This window comes from Crocuta crocuta, unplaced genomic scaffold (assembly GCF_008692635.1).
Source record: "Crocuta crocuta isolate KB4526 unplaced genomic scaffold, BGI_CrCroc_1.0 scaffold159, whole genome shotgun sequence".
In the NCBI taxonomy this organism is placed as follows: Eukaryota; Metazoa; Chordata; class Mammalia; order Carnivora; family Hyaenidae; genus Crocuta; species Crocuta crocuta.
In genome coordinates this window covers 26,707-51,212 of record NW_027533263.1, presented here as the reverse complement: position 1 = coordinate 51,212, position 24,506 = coordinate 26,707, and the positions used below count along the sequence as shown (strand labels likewise).

General features: G+C 37.5%; 1 protein-coding gene across 1 annotated transcript; it reads right to left on the bottom strand.

Moving 5' to 3' along the window:
• Window positions 1-515: 515 nt before the first annotated feature.
• Window positions 516-12,966, bottom strand: CUNH2orf69 (chromosome unknown C2orf69 homolog). The gene is made up of 2 exons (XM_077747678.1): window positions 12,538-12,966; window positions 516-3,402 (listed from the first exon to the last, which is right to left on the bottom strand). The coding sequence occupies exons 1-2, from the start codon at window positions 12,874-12,876 to the stop codon at window positions 2,575-2,577; spliced, it is 1,167 nt and encodes a 388-aa protein (XP_077603804.1). The 5' UTR covers window positions 12,877-12,966; the 3' UTR covers window positions 516-2,574.
• Between the last annotated feature and the right edge of the window lie 11,540 nt (window positions 12,967-24,506).

Below are 24,506 nucleotides of genomic sequence, written 5' to 3'. Positions count from 1 at the left end.
TAACAGAATAGCTCTTAAGAATACTACCTTTTGTTTCATATTTTCACTTTTAAGCCTTAGTCTATTACATATTTCCATACTCAAATGCTTGGGACTGTTTTGTCTGTGCCTAGATCTTTCTTGCCTTGGGTGGGTGCTTAGATATCATTACATGAATAAATGAAAAGCAGACCACACTGTATTTTAACTAAGACTCTTAAGGAGAGCAAAAGAAATACAGATACCTGAAATGATTAGCACATGAAAGGAAAAACCTACTTATTTTTGAGAGATATTTTCCCTCAAGAAATTCAGCAAAAGAAATGGAAATAAAGCAAATTTTTGTGGGGCAACTTAAAGGAGAGAAGAAATGTATTTTTACAGGAAAGGCTCAAAGTGGCTCATATGAAAAGACATAGAAGGTTAATGAAAACATATACAAACCTAAACTGGCAAAGTGAAGAGAAATCACTTCCTTCCAAGTAACAATCCAACATTTTCACAAATCTAGTAATATAAAGCACATCCAAACAGACTTCTCCGGATTAAATTTAATACAACTGTACATTCATGCTGTGGCGGTAACAACTTTCACATTATCTGTATGACTTCTCAGTTGATTCTCATGACACAAACACAAAGGCACAATCCAAAGGGATACACTAACGTTTACAATAGTTTTAAACAAATGCAGAGAAGGAACAAATTGGAAGTCATAAATATTTGAATATGGATCAACTGGAATATAGTTTCATTCAAGAAAATATTTCTACTTTCAACACTCTCCTGTTGTAGTGGCAGTTCCAGGGAACACATAACAATTATGATTAAGCAGTCATAGGACTAGACAGCTAAAGAACCCAGATTTTTTAGATGAATCCTTCTGCTAAAAGTCCCACTTCTCCATTTTAGCTAATCCTGTGAAATAAGTGCCTTTCCTTCCCCCCGTGGTAGTGCGTTCAGTAACTCAGCTACTTAACATGAGATACACATGAGTTTAACCAAGGATTATTAAACATTGAAAGAAGCCATCCAATCATCATAGTACTTTAAAATTAGGTAATAAAATGCTGGAATCAGGCTGACTTGTTTCCTTATGGGGAGTTTTTGGTCTCAAAAACGGGTATTTAAAGAAACTGAACCAATAGAAACTACCTTGTCCTTAAAAATTTAAGATAGTATTCTGTACTTTATAGAATTAAGGGATGTTATTTCTAAGCATTTGGTAAGCAAAAATTCTTATAAGTATTTGGAATGTATTATATAGTTATTAAAATATAATTCTGGGAAGAAACCAAGAGATTAACATTTTAATTCTATATTTTATAAATTTAGGTCCTCTGGGTTATTAAGATATTAAGCTTCAGTGTCTTTTTGTTTTTTCAGTCTGAAAGTGGCAATCCTTGCTTAATTCATGACCTGAAAAAGCTAATTATTAATGAGTAATAAAAAAGTGACTGCTCACCTTTTATTTTAATCATATAGCTGTCAGTGTTGGTTGACATTCATCAGATCTTGGTTTCTCAAAATGTATTTATCTAGGTCAAGAAAAACAGGCAGAAGGAAACCTCACCCAAATTATGTAGCAGTGTTAAGCAAATTCAGTTTTTGAGCCAAAACTAAATCATTTGTGTCTTCAAACTTTCCCTTGTAACTTTTCTTACAGCAATATAATTTTGCATTTTGGCCAAAGAGAGCTGCTTTCTTTTGGCAGACAAAATCAAGCTTCTAGATGTATAGAATCTGCCTCCTTTTCAATAGAGCAGTTAACAAATAGAGTGTTATATATTTATTTCACCTAAGTTGATCTCTTTCAAAAGACTGATATGATGAAAAGATTTTAAATCTGTAGTATATTTTTATGCATATCCCTAATTATGTTCTATATAAAACAATTTTCCAAAAGAACTGGTTTTTGGCCAAGAGTCAACAAACTCCAAAATGTCTTATCTAAAAGTTGTCAATTAAAAATTAAGCCACAGTGCTTAAGTGTAATGTTTTCAAAAACCAACTGTACACTACTACGTGTTTTTGGAAATTTGGAAACATACATTTTGACTCTTGAGAAAAAACACTTGGTGGCACAATGAAGAATGACTATGAGTTTATAAAACATAAGAAGCAGGGTATGGCTATTTGAAAATTATTGAAAACATCAGTGTGCCTTTGCTTTATTTGAAGAAAAATGGAGTTTTGAGTGCCAAAATAGCTAATTACCATTAGTGTCACCAAAATTAGTTCCAAACATTACTATTCAGAAAATAAACTATTTCCAACAATAACAATCTTCATTACCTGTTAGAAGGCCTGTATCATAACTTTCATTCTTAAGGGTTTTGTATCTCCTTGTAGGATTATCACAAATCACCTTTTACTTTTCAAATGAACTAATTCTAACCCAATCCAAATTAAAAACTGTTAACATTCACAAGCAAGGAATACTACTGCACATTACACTCTTTAGGAATGTGTGCGTCCTCCCCCCAGCCCCCAGAAAAACTGACAGTGCATCTATGAATTAGATCTCACTATCTGAATATTAACACTCAAAGTGGTTCTTTTCTTCTTAACAAGTACATTAATGTTCTTGTAGTCTCAAAATACTTCATGAACTCTGAAGTGATTCTCTATGGAAGGAGCTTCATTTGCAAAATGAATTTGGCTAGTCACTTGCATGCCAAAATCTCCAAGTATTTGAACAAATTTCTTGTGTTCCTTTCCAATCCAAGATCTCATTGGATCACATACTTGGTAAGGTGTTACATGGGTATGAACAATAATTCCTGTTTGTGCAAATTCTTTCAAGACTTCTGGATAAGTAACCCAAGTATTGCTTCCTCCAGAATGACCACCATCCAACCAGTACATTGTTCTTATGCTTTTGATAAAAGCATCTATGTTCTTGTCTTTCCTGGCTTCTTTTAATTCAAAAAGCAATTGATTCAAAACAACACAACCTTTGCTGAATCCAATCAAAGTAAAAGAAGCACCATTTAGTGATGGAGGGTAAAAACTCATGGTGGACTCATCAAATTTTTCACAGGTCCTCTCTTTTTCTCCCTGGCAACCATTAGTAGTGTGAGAAGAACTGGAACTACAATTGGATGCTCTGGAGTCCTGATTCAAATCTTTCCCATTCTTCTTTGATAACAAACTGCTCTGACTTAAGTTAAAAGCATTAACTAATAACATATGAAGGTGCTTAAAAGCTCCAAAGTCAGTATTGTGTTCTGGAGCACCAAACATATTACTTTTCACAAAATTATCATAGCAGCTGAATTTGTGCAAATGCATTCGGGAACACTTTATCACCCAAATGTAACTATTGGGGAACCGGTGGGCTAAAATGTTGGCCACATTTTCTAGACTCCAGTTTTCCCACTGATAATTCTCAGGATGACGAGTCATTATTTCATGGTAATTCTGAAAGGTAAAAAAGATGAAACAAGCATTAAATACATATTTACATAAAAATATTTCCACAAAATAGTTTCCCATTTTTATTATGGAGGAAATTGGGATGTTATATGACCAATGGTTAACATACTAGAAATGAAAACTATAAATCTGTCATTACTTTCTGATCATAAGGTTTTAAACAAATCATTTTAACAGTTTAAACCCAAAATCCATCAAAAGACAGGGTTATGAGATACAGCTAAATAGCACAGAAATTTAAAAATAAAACTTACCTTAAAAGGATTATAAATAATTTTAAATAATGTTATTTAGTATACAGTCTCCTATTCCTAACATATTAACTGAAAATAAAAACTGGTTTATTAAGCAGACTTTTTGACCAAAACATAACTTTAAAAATACTTTCCCTTTAAAGCTGTTACTCTGAACCCCCATCTCCCTGGAACGACCTGAATGCTAAGTTTTATTTCATTTTGGTATTAAATACAGTTAACCCTTCAACAACATGCATTCAATCTGTGACGGTCCACTTATAAGCGAGTTTTTTCCTATAAATACAGTAAACTGTGAATGTATTGTCTCTTATGATTTTAATAGAATCTTTTTTTTTAAAAAAAAAGATGTTAAGTAATGTCTACACCCAGTGTAGGGCTCGAACCCGTAACCCTGAGATCAAGAGTTGCCTGTTTCACCTACTGAGCTAGCCAGGTACCACCTTAACATTTTCTTAAGAAAAATGTCACTGTATTGTAAGAATACAGCATATAATATACAAAATGTGCATTAATTGGCTGTTTACATTATCAGTAAGGCTTCCAGACAACAGTAAGCTATTAGTAATTAAATTTGGGGGGAATCAAAAGTTATATGTAGATTTTCAACTGTGTGGGGGGTCAGTTCCCCTAACTCCTGCATTGTTCAGGTTTTCATCCTTACAAAGCTGCAATGGACGTTAATAGAAAAATCTTTTTATACATCTGTGATTATGTCTTTAAGAATAAGTTCCTGGATATGGAAAAACTGGGTCAAAAAATACTCATAATTTAAGATTAGTTAGGGGCACCTGGGTGGCTGTCGGTGAAGTGCCAACTTCGGCTCAGCTCATGATCTCAAAGGTTTGTGGGTTCAAGCCCTGCATCAGGCTCTGGGCTGACAGCATGGAGCCTAGAGCCTGCTTCAGATTCTGTGTTTCCCTCTGTCTCTGCCCCTTCCCTGCTCACACTCTGTCTCTCTGTCTCTCTCTCTCTCAAAAATAAACATAAAAAAAATTAAAAAAAAAAAAAAGATTAGTTATACAGACTACAATACTGTCTTCCAGAGAGGTATGTATAACTTTTCTTCTATCTTCGTTCAATTTCTTCTGCAAAGCATAGCTTATTCTAACTTGGATTTATTGAAAATCTGAATGAAGTTGAAATTTTGTTTATATATTTATTAGGGATCTGGATTTCTAATTGTATCTATTTATAACTTTGGCCTTTTTTATATGGATCTATAAGCATTCTATATATAGTAAAAACTTTTTGCTCAGGTTCTAGGATATGCATGTAAATTTTGTTTTCCTTTTAATTTTTATTCATAGTAGCTTTTTTTTAAAAAGAGGAGTTTCATTCAGATTTATTCATTTATTTTATGAAATTTATTGGGTTCCTACTGATTGGGTATGGATCACAACAGACTAAACTCCTGCCCACATGGAGCTCACATTTTATTACAGAGGAAAACAGTAAACAACTGTATAAATAAACAGAGCAACACTGTCCAACAGAAATATAACATGATCCACACATTTTTAGTAGCTACCTTTTAAAAAGTAAAAAGTTAACAGGTGAAACTATCTTTAATAATATATTTTAAGCCCAATATATATAAAATATTATAATTTCAACATACCATTATAAAAAAAAAAAACTACTGAGAGATTACTACATTTCTTTTTCTTATGAAGTCTGTGAAATCCGGTGTGTATTTTACACTTATAGCACATCTCAATTTGGATGCTAAATTTTCATTGGAAATACTAGATCTGAATTTAGATTTCATAAAATTTACAGTCAAAAAAGTAGACTCATATATCCAAGTTGTTCAAATATACTTAAAAGTTTTCTAGGAACTGAATTAAGTATCATCTTTTAGATTTCAGTTTAAAGTTAAATATAATTAAAAGTTTCATTCCTTGATTAGACTAACCTTTCAAGTGGTCAATAGCCACAGCGGCTAGTAGGATAAAACATTAGTTGGTAGTTAAGTGCAGTGGAGTAAAATTTTTAAAAAGCAGGGCAAAAAGAATACAAGGCTTTGGAGAGGGTAGAAGATTCTTATTTGAAACACAGGGTGGTCTCCAATAAGGCAGCTACTTGAAAAAGACCAGAAGGAACCAAGGGAGTGAATCATGATATTTCAGGCAAAAGGAACTGCAACTGCAAAAGGCCTTGAAGTGGAAGCATGTTTGGTACAGCCAAGACACCATAGCTCCAGTAGCGGGAACAAATAGAAAGAGTCAAGGTCAGAGAGACTGTTGGGGAGGAGAGGAGGTGTGAGGACTTTGGCTTTTGCTTGATAGGATTTGGAGCAGAGGGCTGAAACAATTTATGTTTGAAAAGGATTACTCTGGCTCCTATGTTGAAGGGTCAGGAGTTGAAGCAGGGAGACCAGGAGGAGACTACTGAAGGATAATCCTGATAAGAGATGGTAGTTTGAATAAAAGTGGTAGTAGAAATAAATGAAGGTGGTAAAAAGTGGTCAGACTCTGAACATATTTTGAAAGTAGAGTCAACAACATTTGCTAGTTGATTGAATACAACTAGCTAACAGCCATAACTATGTATGTTGAACAATTTTAGAATTAAAAAGTTTTTTTTTGTAATGTTTATTCATTTTTGAGAGACAGACAGAATATGGGCAGGGGAGGGGCAGAAAGAGAGGGGGACACAGAATCCACAGCAGGCTCCAGGTTCTAAGCTGTCACCACAGAGCCCAATGCGGGGCTCGAACTCACAAACCATGAGATCATGACCTGAGCTGAAGTTGGATGCTTAATCAACTAAGCCATCCAGGAACCCCTATGTTGAACAATTTTAAATGCACTTCTCTTCTGACCTAGTAACTCCACTTTTAGGAATTTATCTCAGTGGTATACCTGCATATATGCATAAATATTTTAAGTATGTAAGGTTATTTATTTGTTTCAAAAGAATAGGCATGTCTGAGTACTCATATAGCTTGTAAAATAAGGGCTAAAAATCTACTGTATGCTATGCTACCATTTGTGTTTTTTAAAAACGTTTGCTTTGGCATAAATGTCTCTGGAAGGTAACAATGGTAGCCTTGGGGAAGAGAAATGGGGGAGACTGGAGAGTGGGATGAAAAGGAGATTTACTTACCGATGTATAACATAAAGAAACTGAATTTTTAACAATATGCATATTTTTCTACTGAAAAACTAAAACTAATAAAATATTCACTATAAAAATTTCAGTCTATATACAAAGGTATAAGGAAGATAGAAAAACCCTCCATAAAGCCATCAGTTAGAAGTAATCATTATTAAAATTTTGGAGTCTAGCATTCCAGTTTTCTTTAGTGTACATACATACATACATATATATGTATATGTATATACATATACAAATACATATATAAGAGAGCATTCTTGGGGCGCCTAGGTGCTTAGTCAGTTGAGCGTCCAACTCTTGATTTCGGCTCAAGTCATGATCTCGGTGAGATTAGGCTGGAAGTCAGGCTCTGCACTGACAGCATGAAGCCTGGTTGGGATTCTCTCTCTCCCCCTCCCCCCTACCCCCACACACTTTTACACATGCACACTCTCTTCTCTCAAAATAAGTAAATATTTAAAAAAAAGAGAGAGACATTCATGGAGATAGACATTTACGGAAGTGTCATGGAGACATTCATGATAAAGTTTTAAGCTAGGTGGACCATTCTTACAGCAGAGTAAGGATAACTGTATTGGATACGAGCTGTACTTCCATCAAAAATGGGGGAAGGGGGCATCTTTGTTGAGCATAAAGTGGACATCCCAAGTAAGCAAGCTAGAAGGACCATAACAGCCTAAGAAGGCTGCATGACAAGAAGCACAGGAAACCCCAGGGTATATGATCAAGTGCAAAATAGAATACATATATATACTTGCCCCTGGCTTTTTGCACAGAGCTCCTAAAACCCTTGGAATTTCCTGGGTGACAGGAACCTCTTTGCTCTAATGAGATGACTCTTGGTGGACTCCTGGATAGGAACTGGTCAACCAAAAAGACCAAGACATGATTAGAAGTTTGAAACTTTCAGTCCAACTCTCCATTTTCAAAAGACAGGCCGGAAAACAGAGTTAATGATTGACCATGACCATATAATGAAGCCTCCATTTAAAAATCCACAAATATGGGGCTCGTGGGTGGCTCAGTTGGTTAAGTGTCTGACTTCAGCTCAGGTCATGAATGATCTCACAGTCCATGGGTTTGAAACCCACGTTGGGCTCTGTGCTGACAGCTCAGAACCTGGATCCTGCTTCAGATTCTGTGTCTCCCTCTCTCTCTGCCCCTCCCCTGCTCACACTTTATCAGTCTCTCAGAAATAAATATTAAAAATAAAATTTTTTTTAAAAATCCACAAATATGTGTTTGGGTAGCCTCTAGCCTGGTGAACACATGGAGGTCCTAGGGGAATGGTGCACAGAGAGAGGGAATGGAAGCTCCATATTCCTTCCCACATACCTTATGCTATGCATCTCTTCCATCTAGATGCTCATCTGTATCCTTCATCACATCCTTTCATAATAAGTGGGTAAACAGTAAGTAAGCTGTTTCCCTAAGTTCTGTGAGCTGCTCCTGCAGATTAACTGAACCCAAGCAGTGGGTCATGGGAAGCCCAATTTATAGCCAGTTGGTCAGCAGTACAGGTGACAACCTGGGACTTGGACTGGCATCTGAAGTGGGGGGAACAGTCCTATGAGACTGAGCCCTTAACTTGTGAAATGTGACACTAACTCCAGATGGACACTGTCGGAATTAAGGATACCAGCTAGCGTCAAAGAGGAAAATCTGGTATGGGGAAAAACCTGACACATCAGCTTTCAGAAGTGTTATGAGTGTGGTAGTAGTGTGAGAAGGAGTGACACAGGAGAAGTAAGTCTTCTACTTACCAGGACATATACTTAGGGCATAGTCATTTACATATCCTAGCCTTTAGGAAAATAGAATTTCTTTAAAGGTAAAATTGGAAATGATCAAATGTTCACCAAGTGCTGAATGAATAAACAAATTGTTTACTGTTTACTGTGTATCCATACACAGAATATGACTTAGTAATAAAAAGGAACACACTAATGATACAGGCAACAGTAATGATACATTTCAAAAGCATTATATGTTAACTGAAAGAAACCAGAAACAAGACTACATACTATACTTCCAAATTATTGAAAATCTAGAAAAGGCAAAACTAAAATTAAAGAAAGCAGATCACTGGTTGCCTGGGGCTGAGAAGAGACTGACAGAAGTGGGACACAAGGGTACTTTTTAGGGTGATAGAGATGTTGTGTAACATGCTTGGGGTGTTGGTTACATAATTGTAACATTTGTCAAAATTCATCAAATTGTAAGCTTATACTTAAAAAAAAAAAGATAAGTATAATTTTATATCCTGAGGCTTCACAAAGCAAGGGAACTCAAAAAAATTGGAAAGTGTCTACTTAAAAAAAATACTGATTCCTCCAAATTCAAAGCACCTAAAGAAATATAAGTTCCCATGTTCTCAGCTCATCTGTTAAGTCAAATGAGAATATAACAAGTATAGAATAAAAAAGGACGTACAAAAACAAAATGATTGCAAAAGGAACATCAAGAAAGTAATGATAATTAACATTTAAAATTACATGGACAATCGGATCCAATTGATACCAAATCTGTCGTAACATGACGTAAAGCTTTTAATCGTACCCTATAAAGTTGTGTTGGCCCTATTCTGTTCACTACTTCCCGAAATTAATAAAGATACAGAAAAAATGCTTATTTAATCCATATATGATACAAACCAAATGGTTCTATAAAAGCACCAATAAAAAAGATGAGCTGTATTTAACAGCGTAAATTTCATATGGATAAACATTAGGCTCAAAAGAACTAAGTACAAAGATACAGATGAGGAAATCTGAGCCCAAAAGCATTTCATATAATAATAACCAAAATTTATCAAGCAGTTCATCATGCATTGCTCAAAGCAATTTACATATATTCATTTATTCATTTCATTCAACAAGTTATCTACTGAATACTTACAGCATGCCAGTCACTAAGCATCATTAATATATTAGTGAAGAAAACAGACATGAAACTTACACTGTAGTGTTGGAAGACAGATAAAAACCAAAATGAATAACTGATACAGTAAATGAAATGGATAAAAATAAAAGAGAAAAGCTGACAGGGATCCTGTGCATATATGTGATTACTAAATAGGTTGGTCGTAAAAGACCTCACTGTGAAGGCAACTTTTGAGCAGCCTTGAAACAGGTAAAGTAATGAATCCTAAAGATACCTGCAAGAAGACTGTGTTCCAGGCAGTATGTGCAAAGTTTCTGAGATAAAGTATGCCTACTATGACTGATATTTAGAATCCTGGTGTGGCTACAGCAGAGTAAAACAGAAAAAGGAGACAGTCAGAAAAGCAACATAATGGGAAAAGGTAAAGATAGTGAAGAGCCATGCAAGCCATAAAGAGTTCTCTGGCTTTTACTCTGAGTGACGTGGGGAACTATTGGAGAGTTTTGAGCAGCGGTGAGGCATGATTTGACTTCCATTTTATTTTTTTAATAAATTTTTTACATTTATTTATTTTTGAGAGACAGAGTGTGAGAGGGGAAGAGGCAAAGAGAAGGAGACACAGAATCTGAAGCAGGCTCCAGGCTCTGAGCAAGCATTCAGCACAGAACCTGATGTGGGGCTTGAACCTATGAACCGCGAGATCATGACTTGAGCCGAAGTTGGATGCTCAACTGACTAAGCCACCCAGGCGCCCATTGACTAATATTTTAAACTGATAATTCTGCTTACTTCCAGATAAATTTAGAAGGAGAAGCAACTTTGTTGATCGAGTAAGATATGATGTGTCAAAGAGACGTTACTAAAAAATAACTTCAAGGTTTCTAACTTGAGCAACTAAAAAAGAACTTCCATTAACTGAGATGAGGAAGACTGCAAAAAGAACAGATTTTGCAAAAAGCCAAGATCCAAGTTTGCTTTGAGTTATGTTTGAAATATCTATTAAATATCCAAAAGGCAATACTGTGCATGTGATTAGTAAGTCCAAAGTTCCTGGAATGTATTTAGGCTATATACCCAAATGTTGAAGGTCATCAGAGTATAGATAAGTGTGTAAAACAACAAGACTGAAAGAGATTACTAAGGGACTAAAGGTTGAGTAGAAAAGTCCACAAACTGAGCACAAGGGAAGCCCAATAATAAACAAGGTCATCAGAAAGAAGAGAAGAAACTGTTAGTCATTAGGTATTCACACAGTTAGTCCTCATTGATATCTTCTAAATTATTATTCCTATTTTATAGTTGAGATAGCTGCAATTGGCCAGAGATTTCATAGCTAAAAAGTGCAGAATCAGGGTTTAAACCTAGGCAATCTGGCCTCAAAGCCTTTTGATGCATTATCCTATTCTTCTCTAAAGGACCTGGGATTTTAAAGCACTTCACATTCTGCATGAATCAACACTGTATCATTATCCAAAAAGCTAATGGAATCCCAGGCTACATTAGGAAATGGATGATGTCAAAATGAAAGGAGGTATTACTCTAAGTGTATTTAGCACTTCTCAGACCTCATCCAAAGACTTGTACTGTATTCTGCCGGTACACTTACATTTAGTAGGTACTCAATAAAGGTTAGTTATCATTACTATCATTCATCATCATCATTATAGATGCACACAGTAGCTGGTCCTCAAATCTCTGGAAGGCACTGTTAGCAACGTCATGCTGTTTTCCCAAACTGAGCAACAGAGCATCAACTGAGTAAATTAAGTATCCTGTCTTAAATCTAAATACTAGCTTTTTCATAGTTTTTATTAGGAATCAATTAGACCAGTAAATTGTTTTAAGAACAGGAAAAAAGACTACATTTATCTTAACCATTACTTGACACAGGGCACAAAGTTTGTAACTATATCATTTTAAAGCATCAATTTCAAAAAGAATAAAGTAATATTGTTTCATGGTAGCCATGTTGTCTAGCAAGCCATGCTGTCTACATCAGCACTACCCAACAGAACTTTCTGTGATGATGGAAATGTTCAGTGGAAATGCCCTGTATTTGTGCTGTCCATTAGGGCACACATAAACCTTAGCTGCTACTGAGCACTTGAAATGTAGCTAGTGAGCGTGATTTATTTTATTTGATTTAAATTAAATATGAGTAATGGCTGGCATATTAGACAACCAGGTTCTGAATTAAGATCTAGATTAAGACCCAGCTTTCCAGGACAAAATAACCACAAATATTTGCCCGGTGCTATAAAAATAATTAAGATAAAATCATATACAAAAACAAAAGTAAAGAATTTAGGTGAGCACCAAAATATTGACATGCTTAGCAATTACTGTCCCCTTTCTTCCACCCACCCTCCCTTTCTAGGGTTACTGAATGTGTCATACCCTTGTAGTCTTTTTTTACTTGTTTGCTTTTTAATTACTGCCAGCGTTGTCAGAACACTACGTGCTAAATTAATCTACGTGTCATCCCTGTTTCCTAACACACACACACACACCACCACCACCACCACCACCACTTTTGAGAAACCAAGTTATAGAATGAATATACATTGTGTGTCTCATTCCTCGGTCTCAAATTCCACTCCGTCGAAGCCTGGACTAACAGCTGGCTCTTTTGAGGTCGTAACCCTCCAAGGACACCTTCCCTATGTGGCTCCAGAAGCGAAGGGTCAGGGGTGTGGCAGAGGCGGTTTTGGATTTTGTGGAGTAGCGGAAGAGCCACGCCGTGCATGGGTGGGTGTGTTCAGGAGAGGCAAGGAACCAGGCACTAGCACGAGGGGGGAATTGAGGGAATTCGCATCTGCACACGAGGAAGGAACAGGTGTCCAGGCAGGCCCCAGGTTACCTGCACATCCCCCGGGAAATAGACAACGTGATGCTGGGGCGCTGGCTGCGGCTCCTCCTTCGCCGGGTCCCCAGGGAGGGCCCGCCGTTCCAGTCCCTCCCCGGCTGTCTCCGCCGCCAGCAGGAGCAACTCGTTGCTGCGCTGCGGCTCAGCTCCCGGCACCGTGGACAGCTGCAGGCACTGCGGCCGGCGCCCCTCCGCCGACTGGGAGAACCGCGCACCGCTGCCGCCGCCCAGGTTCATGGTGTCGGCCTGCGAGCGGGACGCGGCGATTCCGAGGCTGAGCTGCGGCAGGAGGAGCAGCAGCGGTGGCGACCGCAGGAGCCTGAACTCCCACATGGGTCGCTGCCGCGAGAGCGGTTCGGGGGTGGGGGGACGTCCTGAGGGAGGGACATCGGCAGGCCGCCCAACGGTCGCCTGGAGCGGCCCGGGCGGGACTCGGCGCGGGGGCAATGACAGCGTCAGAGGCCGACGTCCGCGCGCAGCGTGCGTAAGAGAAGGAGGGGTGTGCGCGAGATCCGACTCGGCTCCGGGAGGGGGCGGTGGGGGCGTGGCCCTAAGAAAGACGTTTGTGATTGGTGGGTTCTGCTGTTCCCGGGAAGTTCGAACGGAAGTCTGGTAAAGAGCTGGAGGAGAGCAAACGAAGAGGGAATGGACTCTGAAACAAGGCAGCGTTGTACCTTACGCGCAGCAGCGGGAGTGTCTCGAAGGTCGTTGTCCAGGAGCTGGGGAGAGGGTTGAGTATGCTATACTCCCGTTTCGGTAGGTTCACCTTGCAGGTCAAGGGGTTCTTTTTGTCGTTCTTTGATGGTTGAATCACAAGCTGGAGTTTTCTTTGTAGATAAACCAAGATTTCTAGGTTGATGAGAATGTGGTTAGATATGAAATCTAATGCACCTTTAACTGGTCCTGAGGAACGGGGCAACTGAGTTGGAACAGGAAAAATGGGGCAAGGCATTAGCTGTTACACAATTGTCTCTGGTGTTTGCAGCCAACGAGATTAGTTATTTTAGGGTTTTCAAAAACCAGTTCGGACAGTAGGAAAGTGTTAGGTGTCCAACAACCATCTGTGGCCAGTTGTGTAAGAGTAAGGTTTGGCCAAATGTATGCTAAAGGCAGGAAGGGTAAGAGGAAGGTGCAGTATTCTAAACCTCAGGTGCTTGTTGGGCCAGGCACTGTAAAAAGCCCTACAGGAGACAACATTAGTGATGACTGTAAAAATTATAGCCAACATTTACTGAGGCCTTACTGTAGGTCAGGAGTTAATACAATATAGGGAATTTTCAACTTTTAGTGTTTGTGGGCTTGCTCATGGATTTTCAAGCCGTACATTAACATTTACCAGAGTCAGCAAAACCTCAAATGTGGGCTGTTTCTGCCTTGAGCACACATTGTACATCTGCTTTGTTTACAAATAATCTAAAAAGGAGCATTTCAATCATAAAGAGTTTAAAAAAGCAAAACCAAAACCTCCCAGGTTCCCATAAGATTAAGGTCATACAGCCCTGCATATACTAAAAGCTTAAGATTAGGTTTGTAACTTTCTGAAATGTCTTTTATCTAATGACTTGTAACTGTGTAGACAAACTGTATATATGTATGTGTTTCACTACACATACTGTTTTCTTTGTTCCATATATCAAATATTAACAAATAGTCTTGAAGTAAGAACAGAAATGAATAAATGATAAAATACAATTTTCTTATAGATACTCAATGACTTCATTGAGGTGTACTATGCTGACCTACTCTGGTCCAAATTATTGGGTTCCAGCTCACGTCATAATAGTTTAACCAATGAAAAATTAATTATTTTTACTAAGTAAGTCTGCTTTTTATTTTGTTTATTTCTGAGAGAGAGAGAGAGACATCGTGAGCAGGGGAGGGTCAGAGAGAGAGAGGGAGACACAGAATCTGAAGCAGGCTCCAGGTTCTGAGCTAGCTGTCAGCACAGAGCCCAATGCACTGCTTGGGCCCATGAACCATGAGATCATGACCTGAGCCAAAGTTGGACACTTAACCGACTGAGCCACCTAGGAGCCCCTAGGTCTGCTTTACAAAAATCACTGGTTAAAAAGAAACTGAGACCAATTATATAATCATGAATATATAATCATATTTAGGAAACCAGCCTTCACTCTATTTTGCAAATCACATACATACTGCTACTTTCTCTTGTTAGGTAGAGGATTACTGAAATGCAATCCAGTAACCCAAACATGTACATGTACTCCAAATGCAGTTTTTGGCTTATGTAGTCTTGTTTTTAGGTTGACCTTTTAATTTAAACTGTCACTGTTGAAAAGGATGGAGAGGATGCTTGGGTAGCTCAGTCAGTTAACAATCTGACTGTTGATTTGGGCTGAGGTCATGATCATGGTCATGAGATTTAGCCCTGAGTCAAGCTTTGTGCAGCATGGAGCCTACTTAAGATTTTCTCTCTCCCTCTCTCTGCCCTTCCCCTAAAAAAAAAAGAAAAGAAAAGAAAAAAAAAAGAGGATGAAAAGTTCTTGTGCTCTAGAAAGATTAACTGTAGTAAAAATAAAATACGACAAAGCTATCCCAGTTGTCCTAAGATAATTGAGGTTTTTAAGAAATACACATAAAGATTTAAAGGGTCAAGTAAAGAAACAGAAGTAAACACAAGATTTATTTTTTTCCTCCCACAGTCAAGGATTTACATAAGCCTACAGGAGCCACTTTCAGAGAAAATAGCAGCTCTTAGTTCATTAGTTGAGGTATGTATGTCATTTGTATTGTCATTGACATTATAATTCCTTTTTATAGGTCCTATTTAATGTTACTGTAATATCTCTTTTCTTTCTCCATCTCCTCTTCCTTTTTCCAGGAAGACCCAATTTTGTAAATCTCTACTTTGCTAACAATAGGCATAGATTGCCCAGCACTTTTCCCCTTTATTCTCTCTTGGAGATGGACTTCTCTTCCCTGAAAGAGGTCTTGCATATACAAAGTTAGTTAACCAGTTGTTTGGGTTTCTTCTTTGTATCAGATAGAGGTCTCCACACCAATTTTAATATGCTTAAAGGGACCAAAAGTCCACAGCTTATCTCTGGACTCCAGACAGTGTTCAACGGATCCTATGGGGCTTTCAGAACTTTTGTTATATTATTCGATATAAGAAACAGAAAAAGTTGCAAAATTGGAAGGAATCTGAGCAAGCATAATTAATATATATTGAAAAAGGATAACATTAAAAGGCCATAAATTCCATTATCATAAAGAGTAAAATTGGCCATATGGAATACAATAGGCAATGGTAAAGACTGCAGCAAACTAGAAGAACATAATCATATTTGAAGGAGGCAGTCACTATTCACGGCCAGCCAGTGGTAAAATGAAGTCAATATTTTGCCAAACTCAAATTTTTCTTGTTTTTTCCAAACTCAAAATTTTCAAGAGAAATCAGATACATAGAGTTTTATGTGTCATTTGCTAATTTATAAATCTTGCAAACCAATTAAATTTGTGTTTAAAATATTTTATCAAATTAAACGCAACTGAGACCAGATTTAGCCTATGGGTCACAAACGTGCAATTTATCTACTAAAAGGTAAAATGAATGCATCTAGAAAGGCAGAAAATGGGGGAGAAAAAGAAGACCTCAAATGTGGGTTCCTATGGGAGATTGAATGCAAAAGAAATGGAAAAAAGTTTTTAAAGTTTTTTTGTGGAATTTAAATTGGATCCCATTTGATATTCTTTGAGAGATTCCAATAATGTTTTAAATCTTTTCAGTTTTTCTCAGTTTTGGTCAGGTATTTTGTGTGCTTTAATATGCCTCTGCACTAAAATTGGACACTGAAAGGAGAGGGCTTCAGATGAGGTATACAACTCTAGTGTATAATTTTGCCCCCAAAATGCCTATTAAAACAAAATTAGAGAATAAAGTCATTTGGGGATTTGAAAGCTTATTTCATGGCTAGTATTGCTAGCTAAGTGACACTTTTTACACTGGTCTTGTAGCACATGATTTAAATAAAATACTTAAGCAAAATCCATTGCTTCAGCAAAATATAATCACTACATGTCAAGACCTTATGGATTATCTTTAACACTCAGTGAATGCTAAAATGCAATGATTTAACTAACTGTACTTGTATACATTGTACTTAACCCACTATCAGAAAGTTAGGAAATAGCAACTAAAAACATAATAAATCTTCAACAAAATACTAGCAAGCTAAATTTAGCAACACACAAAAAGAATTATACACCATGACAAAGTAGGATTTATCCCAGGAATGCAAGGTTGGTTTCACATCTGAAAATTAATTAACATTATACACCATACCAATACAATAAAAAACAAAAGTGACATGATTATGGTAATGGATTCAGAAGAAGCATTTGACAAAAATCCAATACTGTTTTATTACTAAAAAAAAAAAAAAAAAAAAAGATTTCAATGAACTATGAAATAGATATGATGTTTTCAACCTAATAAAGGACATCTATGAAAAGCACAGAGCTAACATCGTTCTTAATGGTAAAAGACTGAATGTTTGCTACCTAAGAACCAGGAACAAGATAAAGATGTCTACTCTTGCCACTTCTAATTGACAGTGCACTGGAGGTTCTAGCCAGGGCAGTTAGGCATAAAAGGAAATAAAAACTATCAGACTGGAAAGGAAGAAGTAAAATCATGCAGAAAGCATGATCTTGTGTATAGCAAATTCTAAGGAATCCACTAAAAACTTTTAGAAATAAAAAAGTTCAACAAAGATCTAGGATGCAAGGCCAATATACAACAATGAATCATATTTCTCTACACTAGCAATGAACAATATAAGAGTGAAATTAAAATTCCATTTACAATAGCATCAAAAAAATAAGCATAAGTTTAATGAAAGAGATGAAGAACTTGTATACTGAAAGCTACTAAACATTGAAAGAAATTAAAGACTTAAATGGAAAGACATCTCATGTTTGTGGATCAGAAAATATTATTAAGATGGCAATTCTCTTGAAGTTGATTTACAGATTCAGTGTAATCCCTATCAAAACGTCAGCTGCCGGGGCGCCTGGGTGACTCAGTCGGTTAAGCATCCGACTTTTGCTCAGGTCATGATCTCACGGCTGGTGGGTTTAGGGCCCGCATCTGGCTCTGTGCTAACAGCTAGCTCAGAGCCTGGAGCCTATTTCAGATTCTGTGTCTCTGTCTCTCTCTGACCCTCCCCTGCTCATGCTGTCTCTCTCTCTCTCTCAAAAATAAATAAAACATTAAAAAAAAATTAAAAAAAAACAACCTCAGCTGCCTTTTTTGCATAAATGTACAAGCTGATCCTAGAATGCAGATGAAAATGCAAGGGACCCAAAATAGTCAAAATAGTCTTGAAACAAGATGATCAAATTTGGAAGGCTTATAATTTTCCCATTTTCAAACTTATTACAAAGGTATGATAATCAAAACAATCTTGTACTGGCATAAGAATAGATATATGGACTAATGGAATAGAATTGAGAATTCAGAAGCTTTAAATTTATGGTGAATTCTTTTCTTTTTTTTTTAATGTTTTATTTATTTCTAGGAGAGAGAGAGAGAGACAGCGTGAGCAGGGGAGGGTCAGAGAGAGAGGGAGTCACAGACTGAAACAGGCTCCAGGCTCTGAGCTGGCAGTCAGCACAGAGCCCGATGCGGGGCTCGAACCCATGAACCGCGAGATCATGACCTAAGCGAAAGTCGGACGCCTAACCGACTAAGCCACCCAGGCGCCCCGATGGTGAATTATTTTCAACATGGGTGCCAAGAAAATTCAAGGAAGAAACAAGTCTTTTCAACAAGTTGGTGCTGTGGCAACTGAATAGCCATATGCAAAAGAAGGAAACTGGATCCCTTTCTTACACCATACGTAAAAACTAACTCAAAATGAATCATAGGCCTAAATGTCTGCACTAAGACTATAAAACTCTTAGGAGAAAAAAAATAGGAGTAAATCATGCATCAGCTAAAGCTTTTTTAGATGTGACGTCAAAAGTAAAAATTAGGTAAGTTGGACTTCATCTAAATAAAAAGCTTTTCATGGCTCAAAGAACACCAGTAAAAAGTGAAAGAACAACCCTCAGAATGTGAGAAAATATTTGGAAATTACATACTTGATAAGGAACTTGTATCAAAAATAGATAAAGAATACTTTCCACTTAACAATAAAAAGACAAACCAGTTTTTAAAATGGGCAAAGGATTTGATATTTCAGAAAAGATCTATAAATGGACAATAAGGACACGAGAAATACTCAACTAACCATTAGGGAAATGCAGATCAAAAGCACAAAAGATCCCACTTTATACCCACCAGGATGGCTACAATAAAAAAATATATAGATAATAACTAGTCATGGTCATAATGTGGACAAGTTGGGGAAATGTCAAGCATTGCTGGTAAAAATGGGGAAGCTGTTTAGGAAACAGTTTAATAACGGTTTTCTTTCTTTCTTTTTTTTTTTTTTAAATGTTTTATTTATTTCTAGGAGAGAGATAGAGAGAGAGAGACAGCGTGAGCAGGGGAGGGTCAGAGAGAGGGAGTCACAGACTGAAACAGACTCCAGGCTCTGAGCCGGCAGTCAGCACAGAGCCCGACGCGGGGCTCGAGCACACGAACCGCGAGATCATGACCTAAGCGAAATTCGGACGCTTAACCGACTAAGCCACCCAGGCGCCCCTAATAACGGTTTTCAAAATGTTAAACATAGATTTGCCATGTGGCCCAGAAATTTACTCCTAGATACGTCCTCAAGAGAAATGAAAACATATCCAGGTAGCAACTTGTTTATAAATGTTCATAGTAGCATTACTCAAAACAGCCAAAAAGTGGAAACAATAAAATGTCCAGAGGTGCCTGGGTGGCTCAGTCGGTTAAGCGTCTGACTTTGGCTCAGGTCATGATCTCACGGTTCGTGGGTTTGAGCCCCGCATTGGGCTCTGTGCTGACAGCGAGCTTAGAGCCTGGAGCCTGTTTCAGATTCTGTGTCTCCCTCTCTCAGAAATAAATAAAACATTTAAAAAAATTTTAAAAATGTCCATAACTGATGAATGAATAAATGTGATATAGCCATACAACGAAATATTATTCAGTAATAAAGAAAAATGAAGTGTTGATACATGCTATAACATTGATTAACCTTGAAAACATTATGCTAAGTGACAAATGCTAGTTTCAAAAGACCAAATATTGTATGAGTCCATTTATATGAAGTATCTCAAAATAGCACATCTATAGCACAGAAGTAGATTAGTAGTTGCATAGAGCTGGGGAGGAAGGAGACTAGTTAAAAACTACTCACTAAGTGTAGCCCACACTCAAGGGAAGGAGCATCAGGCTCTACTCGAAGGGAAGAATGTCAAAACTCATGGACGTATTTTAAAACAACCACACCCAGGGGTGCCTGGTGGCTCAGTCAGTTGAGTGTCTGACTTCAGGTCACGATCTCACAGTTCGTGGGTTCAAGCCCCATGTCAGGCTCTGTGCTGACAGTTAGCTCAGACCCTGGAGCCTGTCTTCAGATTCTGTGTCTCTCTCTCTGCCAGGAGTTGAACTTCATCACCCACCTTGATGGCACAGCCCAGGGGGTCGACAAGAGAAGACTACACGGCAGTTCTCTGAAAGTGAAGCTACTGATATGTCTTCTGCTATATAATCAGCTTATTTTTCAGCTTATTTCTCTTATTAGGCCTTTCCCTATGACTTAGCAGTTAGTTGATCATTAAAGGCACTGTAAAGAAAACATGTCCCTGTAAAAGGTCACCAAAAGGGTAGATATTAAGAAAGCAGTCACACTTCAATTTCTCTAAAGCATAGGCTCTACCTGTCTCAGCTGTAACAAATGAAACCAGCAATATAGAAAACAGAATTAACCCTCTAGCTTGTAAGGCATAGAAATAGTAAGATTGAAGATTAACTCTAAAAAATAAAAGAGCAGAAACGCAAGAGAATAACCAGAAAGTTTCCTCATGGATGAATTCCCTGAAAAACATTCTGAGAATAAAAACAAAAGCTTGATGCAAACATAGAGGAAGTAGAAAGCATATAAAGCTTGCTGAAGAATCAATAAACTGTCCAGACTGGTTCACTCGAGCTGTCTGTGTCCATTCCTTCACGCCGATGCCATCCATCCTTCAGGGATCCCTGGACCAGCTGGAGTGGGACTCTGACACCTCTCTCTCTGACCCTCCCCTGCTCACCCTGTCTCTTTCTCTCTCTCTCTCTCTCAGAAATAAATTTTTAAAAAACATATAAAAAAATAAAACAACCACACCCAGATTCTAATCTAGGCATATTAGAATTCAGAGATCTTTGAACTTAAGCACAAAGGGAATAAAATAAGAAGTGAAGCAGACTTGGCTAAGCCATTATCTATAAAACAATCACAAGGTGACTCAAAGGTAGAAAAAAGAAAGCAGACAGGCCAGGCCAGGGACCTTGACACTCAAAGAACAACAAGATGGTTAATACCCTGGGTTTCCTTTTTGCCTTGTATGCTGCAGAATTAAAACTAAAGAATCCAGCAACTAGGGAACTCCAATAGGCACAGACAACAAAGATTTCAAGGGAAGGCCATCTGTCTGTAGACAGCAGGAGGGAAGGGGAAGCCTCGCAAGATAGCAAACTTTTAGATAATCAATGCTCTACTCCAGCAAAATGCCATAGGAAACACTGTGGGCCACCCAAGAAGCAAAGGCTGAATGGGGAGACTAGACTTCTACTCTCAGGTTGAAGGAGGTGCCTTGACACCCCTACTAGGGTAGTGTCAGAGAAGCCCAAGTAGAGGGCCTGGACTTTTATCTCCATCACCAGTAACAAGGCTTCCCCTGTCTGCCACATTGTCACCGGATACCATATGGAGATTCAGGACTTTCACCATTGTGCAGCAATAATGAGGCCACCCCTAGTACAGTGTCATTATAGACCACGTGGAGAGTTGGAACATCTCTCTATACTCAGTAGTAATGAGAAGCTCTTCCCTCCCATCCACTGTCACAGCAGACCATGCAGGGAATCTATGCTGATGTACATCACAGTTTAACTTGTGGAAACTGAAGACAAAGGAAAAGTCTTGAAGGCATCCAGGAAAAACTGACAATAATGGAAATTTTCAACTTTTAACATTTGTGGGTCCTGTTCCTGGGCTCCCAGAGAAGCTATATTTTAGCACTAACCAAGGACAAAGTGACTGTGACAAAACTTCAAAGCATGGACTCTATTTCAGCCCCAAGCACATATTGTACATCTGCTTTGTTAAAATAACAAAAAAGGAATATACTGAACAAGATAAAGAAAAGGAAGAAACTTTCCTGATTCCTGTAGGAGTAAAGTCATATAGCCCCACATATACTAGAAACAAGATCTGCAACTTTCTGAAATGTTCTTTGTCTAATAACTTGTAACTTTTTCTGTAAAGAAGTGTATATAACCCTACACCAAATGTTCCTCTGTGGGAGCACTCTCTTCTTTGAGAAGGAAATAACATTTTTCAAATGCTGAAAGAAAAGAACGGTCAACCCAGAATCATTTACCCAGTGAAAATATCATTCAGGAAAGAAGACACATGAATTTGAAAATAAGTTCAGTTTTTAAAAACTTCATTAAACTCATTTTTTATCTTTTTATTGTAGGCAACAGTTTTGACAGTTGTTTGCTATCATGTAACACAGGTCATCATTTTTCCACGCTTCAATATAATTTCCTACTTGACTTAGTATCCCAGATTCCCTACACCATCACCAGCCTCAGATACCAATCTAGGTCTTTTTTGTTGGAGGGAGTGGGGAATATCATTATCCCTGGTATGTGAAGAAAACCTGCTTACTTATCAGAAAAGAAACCCCCTCCCCCCCACAAAAAAAACCCAGAAATAAAATTCTCAGTTTTAGGGAGGTGGGTTAGGGGGATGGGCTGAATGGGTGATGGGCATTAAGGAAGGCACTTATGGTAAGCACTGGGTGTTATATATGTGACAAATCCCTGAATTCTACTCCTGAAACTGGTAATACATTATATGTTAACTAACTTACTTGAATTTAAATAAAATCCTGGAAAAAGAAATTCTCAGCTTTAGTCCCTGAAGCCCTGGGCTGTCTTTGTTTCTGGAAATCACCACAGTAGCATTTTTTTTAAGTACAACTTTTTCTTTTTTTATTAAAGTACATGAATTTTATATATACTGCTTAGAAATTTTTAAATTTATAACTTTTTTTTAGAGCAGTTTTAGTTTTCCAGAGAAATGGAATAGAAAGTACAAAGAGTTCCCTTATTTCCCCTATCTCCCTACCTTAGTTGCCCTGTATTAACATCTTCCATTAGTGTAGTACCTTTGTTACCATTGGTGAGCCAATATTGTTACATAATTATTAACTAAAGTTTATAGTTTGTTTAAATTAAGGCTCACTTTTTGTGTTTTACATTTTATGGATTTTGTCAACTGTACAATACCATGTACTGACCATTATAGTATCATACTGAATAGTTTCCTTGGCCTATATATCTCCTATGCTCCAACTTACTCATTCCCCTATCCCTCCCCCTACCAAACCACTGGCAATCTCTTATCTTTTTACTGTCTCAAGTTTTGCCCTTTTCAGAACACGATATAGTTGAAATTCTATAGTATATAGTCTTTTCAGATTGACTTCTTTCACTTAGCAATATGCCCTTGAGTTTCCTTCATGTCTCTTCCTGGTATAGTAGTTCATTTCTTTTTACTGCTGAATAACCTTCCATTGTATCGATGTACCACAGTTTGTTTATCCATTCACCTACTGAAGGGCATCTTGGTTGCTCCCACATTTTGGTGATGATAAATAAAGCTATTATCAACACTTGTGTGCCATTTTTGGTGTGTATGAAGATAAGTTTTCAAGTCATTTAGGTAAATACCAAGAAGTGTAATTGCTGGATCATTTGGTAAGAGTATGTTCAGTTTGGTAAGATATTGCAGAACTGTCTTCCAAAGTGGCTGCACCATTCTGCATTCCCACCAGCAGTGAATGAGCATTCTTGTTGCTTCATGTCTTCACCAGCACTTGTTGTCAGTGTTTTGGCTTTTGGCCATTCTAATGGATGTGTTGTGGTATCTCATTTTATTTTGTAATTTTCTGCTGACATGAAATGTTGAGTATCTTTTCAGAAGTTTATTTGCCATCTCTATATGTTTTCTGGTAAGGTGACTGCTTAAATCTTAGGCCCTTTTTAAATTGGATGGTTTGTTGTCTTACTGCTAAGTTTTAAGAGTTCTCTAGATTTCAGATACCAGTCCTTTTACCAGATATGTGCTTTGCAAAGATTTTCTCCCAGCTTGTGGATTGTCTTTTCATTCTCTTCAATTTTTTTCACAAAGCTATATTTTTTAATATTTATAAAGTCCCACTTAACAGTTTTTTCTTTCATGGATTATATTTTGGGTGTTGTATCTAAAAAGTCATCACCAAGCCCAAGGTTACCTAGATTTTCTTGTATGTTACCTGTTAGGAGTTTTCTAGTCTTGCATTTTACATTATATTTAAGTGGATTTATTTATTTATTTTGAGAGCGAGAGTTGGGGAAGGGCAGAGAAAGAATCCCAAGCAGGCTGTACACTGTCAGTGTGGAACCCAAAGCAGAATTTGATGCTACGATCTGTGAAATCATTACCTGAGCCAAATTCAAGAGTTGGACACTTAACTGACTGAGCCACCCAGGCACCCCAGGTCTATGGTACATTTTGAGTTAATTTTTTGTGTAGGGTATAAAATGATGTCTAGGTTTTTTTTTTTTCACATGTGGATGTACACTTGTTCTAGCACCATTTTTTGAAAAGACTCTGGTGCATTGTTTTACCTGTGCTCTTTTGTCAAAGATCATTTGATTATCTATGTGTGGTTCTATTTCTGAGCTCTCTATTCTGTTCCATTGATCTTGTCAGTAGCGTTTTAATAATTTCCCTTATTTGCGTATGCTGATTTGAGTTGAATTTTTA

Coding starts and splice junctions, on each gene's coding strand:
- CUNH2orf69 (XM_077747678.1), bottom strand. CDS start 12,876: ATGTGGGAGTTCAGGCTCCTGCGGTCGCCACCGCTGCTGCTCCTCCTG. Junction 3,403..12,537: donor ATTTCCCGGGGGATGTGCAG/GTAACCTGGGGC, acceptor TTTACCTTTCAG/AATTACCATGAAATAATGAC.